Below are 6,463 nucleotides of genomic sequence, written 5' to 3'. Positions count from 1 at the left end.
TTTATCTATTTATATTTTATATAGTGTATATATACCATATGTAATATATAGCATTTATTACACGTATATATATAATATATTACATGTATCTATAATAGTATCTATTATACTATCTACATCTATACACATAAACTATATGTAATATAAATATGCTATATCTAATATAGTATATTCTCTATGTTATTAATTAACATTAATTTTTACTTATATTGTATATATTATCTATAATGAACTATTCAACCATAAAGAAGAACAAAATTATGTCAATGGATGGAACTGGAAGTCATCATGGTACAGAGACTGAAAATAACAAATATCTCATGTTCTCTTTCATAAGTGGAATGTAAGTTTTTAAAAATAAGTGGCAAGCCAGGCTCCAGTGTCTCACGCCTGTCATCCTAGCTACTCAGGAGGCTGAGATCTGAGGATCAAGGTTTGAAGCCAGCCTGGGCAGGGAAGCCCGGGAGACTCTCCTCTCCAATTAATCACAGAAAAAGCTGGAAGTGGCGCTGTGCTCAACGTGGTAGAGAGCTCGCCTTGAGTGAAGGAGTCCAGGAAGGTGCCCAGGCCCAGAATTCAAGTCCCAGGACTTCACAGTAACGTAAAACAGGGCCTGTTTGGAGTGGGAACAAGCAGAAGTGGGGAGGGCAAAAGGAGCTGGCAATGGATTACTGATTTCGTCCTGCAGCCACCCCACCCACCTTACCCTCCACTGTACTGAGGGAGACAGGGAGGAACAGACAGGCTGAAAATATGCCTAGGGTCACACAGCTGCCAGGTGAAAACAAAAAAGTGAAATCAGGTAAAATTAGACTTGTATCATTTAAAATCTACTTACTAGAAAGTTATGAAATGGAACAGAAGGTGTAATGAAAGCAAAAATTAAAAAAATAAAAATACAAAAGCAGAGAAAAAGAAAGTAAAACTGTGAGAGGTCAAAGCCGTCCACACAATTTTGTGTTATTCCCTCCACCAAGAGGTGGAGCTTTTTGCTTCTGTTCTTCCTGAGCCTGGGCTAGGCTGGTGTCTGCCTGCACCTGTGGATACATGGGAATGAACCAGCGCCAGGTAAGCATGACTTCTGCAGACATCCAACTCTAACGGGAGAGACCGCACAGTGAAGCCACATGGAGAAGGAGAGAACTTGGGCCAGTTAAGAGAGGAAGAGGGCCGGGCGCTGGTGGCTCACGCCTGTAATCCTAGCTACTCAGATCTGAGGATCACGGTTCAAAGCCAGCCCCGGCAGGAGAGACCGTGAGATTCCTATCTCCAATAAACCACCAGAAAACCGGAAGTGGTGCTGTGGCTCAAGTGGTAGAGCACTCGCCTTGAGCTGAAGAGCTGAGGGACAGCGCCCAGGCCCAGAGTTCAAGCCCCACGACCGACAAAAAAAAAAAAGAGAGAGGAAGAGGAGGAGCCGGCCCAGCCGAACTCAGACGCCATTTATGTGGACAAACATCTGGAATGTTCCTGCCAAGAGTCCATCCTGGGTGTCTACAAACCCAGCTGACATCACATGCAGCAGCTCCCCTCAGCTGACTGTCAACCCATAGAATCATGGAACAGAACAAATTATTGTAGCTTTACATCTCAGGGTAGCAGTTTCTCATACCCATATAGAAAATGGTACCTTGATTGAAGAATTATATAACAAGCCCCTAAAATGCACGGTGATTCGCTGTGTTACCTTGGCTAGGCCAAGGTCGCCAGATGTGTTGCTGTGAAGATATCTTCTTTTAGTAGAATTAACATTTGAACCAGTAAACCTAATATAAGGCATATTACCCTTCATAATGTAGATGGGTCTCATCAAACCAGGTGAGTCTTATAGAAATGATCGAGGTCGCAGGAGGAAAAGAGAATTCAGCATCAGCTCCTCCTGGGTTTCCAGCTCCCTGACCTTGCTGATTACCCTCTACCATTGCACAAGCCAATCCTGTTCTCCCCCCTCCCTTTCTGTCTCTCATCTTACATATTATTTCTGTTTCTCTGAAGGCCTTGACTAGTACACTGTGGCACTAGCACAGAGACTGGGGAATAGACAAAAGAAGGAAGGTCTGGAAGGACTGTCAGTTAGTAGCTGGGTGGACAGGAATGGTTGCTGGAGGCTGCCCTCAAGACGGCCTGTGTAACGGTGTGGCAGGAAGTTTGGTGACACTGTCACTACAAAAGTCAAGAAGACACAGAAACGTGCCTAGGAAAGTTGTAGATGCAGCTGCCAGTTCCAGGCAAGATTTGAAAGCACTGGTTCTGTTCTTTTAGCTGCCTTCAGTCAAGCCAAGAAAGAAAGAGAGACAGAGAGGGAGAAAGAAAAGAAAAGAAGAAGGAAGGAAGGAAGGAAGAGAAGAAAGAGAGAGGAGAAAGAAGAGAGAAAGACAGAGAAAGGAGAGAGAGAATGGGAGAGAAGAAGGAAAGGAAGGAAGGAAGGAAGGAGGAAGGAAGAGAGGGAGGGAGGGAGGGAGGGAAGGAAGGAAGGAAGGAAGAAAGAAAGAAAGAAAGAAAGAAAGAAAGAAGAGAAGAAGACAGAGAAAGGAGAGAAAAATAGAAAGGGAGAGAAGAGAAGGAAAGAAACAAATAGAGAGGGAGAGAAGGAAAGAAAGAAAAGAAAAGAAAGACAGAAAGAGAGAGAGAAAGAAAGAAAGAAGAGAGGAAGACAGAGAAAGGAGAGAAAGAAATAGAAAGGGAGAGAAGAAGAGAGGGAAAGAAAGAAATAGAAAGGGAGAGAAGGAAAGAAAGAAGGAAAAGAAAAGACAGACAGACAGAGACAGAAAGAAAGGAAGGAAGGAAAGAAAGAAAGAAGAAGGAAAGGAAAGAAAGAAGGAAAGGAAGGAAGAAAGAGAAATGAAGAGAGAGAAAGATGAAGGAAGGAGAGAAGAAAGGAAAGAAGGAAGAATTCTTGACTTTTAAAAAAATGCAGACTCAAAACAAAACACTTCCATGATAGGATTTGTTGGGTCTGAAAACAAAACAAATGTTTTCCTGGGAAAAACAATATAGAAATAAAAATAGCCTAAAGATAATAATTAAATTCGGGATTTCAGGGGTATAGCTGTAAGACTCTATGTATATATCTGTGTGTTGTGTGTAAATATATCCAAAACATATAAATAAAATAAATTTTAAAACAACTCCATAGAAATTACAAAGGACCTGAACGAGACAACAGAAGGGAAAGTATATATGGTCAACCAATATATGCTTAGACGCACTGGGAACCAAGTAATTAGGTGCTAGTTTTCTCCTAACTGGGGAGGTCGAAAATATTCAGTAACAAAGAAGAGATGGAGAAGTATGTCCTGTATAAGTATTTTGGAGAGAAACTGAAACTATTGGAGTTTGATCAATAGAAATATTCTCACTTCCCCTTCGGTGGCATATTCCGCTACTACAAATCCCTCTTCCTCTGCTATGTGCAGAAACGCCCGCATGTGAAGCAGCTCACCGCAGCCAGGAGGGACTTGACTGTTCAACCAAGAGGCACCAGCCAGAACTCTTCCTGGGTCACAGTATGATGCTCAACAAGCATTTACTAAGGGAATAGATAGGATTAAAAATGGAAAGAAAATGAATTTTCTGTCAACTGGAAAGGGTCACACAGAGCCTATGGAATATTAGGAGCTGGTTTAAAAAAATAAGTAGATCTCTGGACACCAGCATGAAGTCTAACTGTTACATTCAAAGGAGAGCATTAGAAACAAGTTAGAAACAACACGAATTCTATCACTAGAAGACTGATGTACTGAATTGTGATTTCATGACGTACTGTGAGGCATCCTTTCTAAATGGTTGTCTTTGCACTACTGCATTTATTATTGTGGAAAGGAGTCTGGGATGCTTCATGTCCGTATCTATACTTCTGAGGGCTTACTGTATAACAAAATTATTCCTGTCAGTTGTTGTCATTTGTTCATGAGCCACACATTTTTATGATTTTTATATTACATTGTATCTATAAATCATATATTAGTAATAAATAGAATAATTAACATTGAGTTTATAGTATTAATGTTCCTGTTTTACAGGTGAGACCATCAGACACAGAAGAGTGAAGGAAGGAATCCGCTCCAGTCTCATGGTGATAGAACCTTGGGACTTCAACCCAAGCCTCGGGACTGCACAATTCCCAGTCCTAAAGCACCCAAGAAGTCGGGCGTTTGGCTAAAACCCTGGAGGATTCTGTGTGCATCGCTTTGTTGTGTGGATCAGCTCGTCCAAGCTGCAGTGTGACTTTAGCCAATGAACAATGACAAAGCAAGAAGAATAAGAAGAAAAAAGAAACGTTAACGGTTAAGATTATGCCTTGGAAAAAATTATATCAAGTAAGCCAGGCCCAAAGAAACATAGGTCCCATGGTTTCCCTTATTGTCTGAGACAAGCAGAAACTGTCAGATAAGTTGAACCCCAAGATAAGGAAATGAACCCCAAGATAAGGACTCAAATGGTTTTTCTTTCTTGTGATTGTATGTCCCTCCCCCATGGTATAACCCCTGCTTTCACTGTATTTGATGTTGGTATAATTTGTGGAGAGGAAGGGAAAAAAACAAACCGTTTAACTAGGGATACAGGTGGACCCATTGCAACAATGAGACGCACAAGTCGTTATGTCGAAAACCCAACTTTACAACTTTGGCGGGGGGGGGGGGGGGGGGGGGAAGAGGAGGAGATGGAAAGGGATGACGGGAAACAAGGGAGGAGGCAACAATGCTTGATAAGAAATGTACTCATTACCTTGCCCGTGTAATTGTAACCCCTCTGTACGGTATTTTCACAATAAAATAAATAAATAAATAAAATAAAAAGTTTATGTGAACAGAAAAATGAGTTGGCCTCTTCTCAGGGCGAGCAGCTGGGATCTCCTTTGATTTGCTCAGCGCTCAGCCTGCCGAAGCGCCTGCCTTCTCCCTTCCCTTTCCAATAAGCTTTTGGTTGTCTGTGATCAAACACAACCACGCGTGGAGCTCTCTGCCCCGAGCTCCGGGGCACAGTTCTGAGCAAGGGAGACCTGGATGCGCACAACCGCAGAACTAAGTTCTTCCCAAAGCGAGCAGCGGGAGATGAGCACTGGGGACCAGAGCGCCTCACTTGGGGGGGGGACACGTGTGTGTTCCAGGCTGATGCGGGCGGGGTGCCCACACTTGACCCGTCAGAGCCACCCTCCTCCCCAAGCAGCGCACTTGGGGCTTATAAAGCCCACTTGGTTTCCGTTTTGTTCGGGGTCAAGTGGGTTTCCGGGACCACAGGAAAAACCTCGGGTGCTGGTTAAGTCGTTCGATTGATCAAACTGTGTGAGCGATCTGGCTTTTCGGATGGCTTCCTGACCGCAGGCACCCGAAAGCCACCGAACCCGGGTGTCGCTTGGAACGGTCCTGCCTGCGCTCTGGGGCCCCAGCCGGGCTTGGGGACGTCGCCAACCCCCCCCCCGCGCCCTGTGCCCCACGGCTGGACTGGGGCCGAGCGCTAGGACCCCCCACCCCGATCCCCAAGGCTGGCACCTCTGCCCGGGGCTCAGCAAGGAGCCCCGCATCCTCCGCTCCTGCCTGCGCTGCGGGAAGGTGCTCAGGTCCCACTAGGGTGCTGACTGCCGGTTTGGGGGCGCCCCGCGCCGCCCCCCACCCTGCCCTGAGCGCGCGCGCGCGTGCGCATGGCCGGCGGGCGCCCACTCACCCCAGCTCGGGGTGCAGGACTTGGGTGTAGAGGTAGCATCGCCCTAGGAAGATCTCCGAGAAGTGCGGGGTGGTGCGGGTCGCGTTCCACTGCAGGGGCTTGGAGAAAAGTCGCCATCTGTGAACCGCGAACAAGGCGAGCCCGAGCCCCAACAGTATGAGGGCCAGGACACCCACGCCCAGACACACGAGGATTTTCCTGGAGAGCCCACAGCAGCTGGGTCTGTCCCGGGACGACTCGGGACTGAATTCACCTCCGTCCATGGGGCCGAATGCGGGAGCCTGCGGGGCGGAATGCGAGAGGTCAGCGAGTGTAGGCAGGAAGAGGAGGGGCGTTGGCTGCTTGTGGGGCTCCCCTCCCTCCCCCCCCCCAATCTTTCACTTGCTTTATCTGCTTCCCTTCCCAGTCCTACCCATCTGGTTCAAAGGATCTCAAAGATCCAACTATATCTCCTCTCTGGACTCCTGAGCAGATAAATCCAGATTCTCCATCTCCAGGGAGAGGATGCCCCCTTACCCCTCTGGAGGGGCCCAAGTAACTGCGCCCCTCCCCGACTCCTGGCCAACCTGTCCCGCACCCCGCCTTCAGCGGCTCAGCCACGTGTACTAGGAGGAAGCCCGAGGACCGTCGGAACTCTCTTTGCATTCACACCATGCGCTGTGTCTAGGCACGAACACCCTCCCTCCATCTCAGGGCTCTGATGAACACCTGCTCAGCCGCCCTGAGTCTCCAGCGAAAAGCCAGCGCGTTCTCTCACGCAGCATCAGTGACTGCAGTTCCGAGTTCCAGCCCCAGCTGA

At 47.0% G+C, this 6,463-nt stretch overlaps 1 protein-coding gene across 2 annotated transcripts in view; it reads right to left on the bottom strand.

Moving 5' to 3' along the window:
- Positions 1–6,171, bottom strand: part of Cd38 (CD38 molecule) — a 28,619-nt gene extending 22,448 nt beyond the window's left edge. Inside the window, exons 1-2 of one of the 2 annotated variants that reach the window (XM_013009179.1) lie at positions 6,077–6,171; positions 5,665–5,945 (exon numbers count right to left, since the gene is read on the bottom strand). In XM_013009179.1, the coding sequence (XP_012864633.1) occupies positions 5,665–5,927 (263 nt within the window). In that variant the 5' untranslated portion in view covers positions 5,928–5,945; positions 6,077–6,171. Of the gene's footprint in view, positions 1–5,664; positions 5,969–6,076 lie in introns of those variants that run through there. The other variant, XM_013009180.1, reaches the window with a different exon arrangement.
- Positions 6,172–6,463: the final 292 nt, after the last annotated feature.

Source organism: Dipodomys ordii, unplaced genomic scaffold (genome assembly GCF_000151885.1).
Source record: "Dipodomys ordii isolate 6190 unplaced genomic scaffold, Dord_2.0 Scaffold8, whole genome shotgun sequence".
In the NCBI taxonomy this organism is placed as follows: domain Eukaryota; kingdom Metazoa; phylum Chordata; class Mammalia; order Rodentia; family Heteromyidae; genus Dipodomys; species Dipodomys ordii.
The sequence above is the reverse complement of the archived record's forward strand: the minus strand, read 5'-3'. Positions and strand labels throughout refer to the sequence as shown.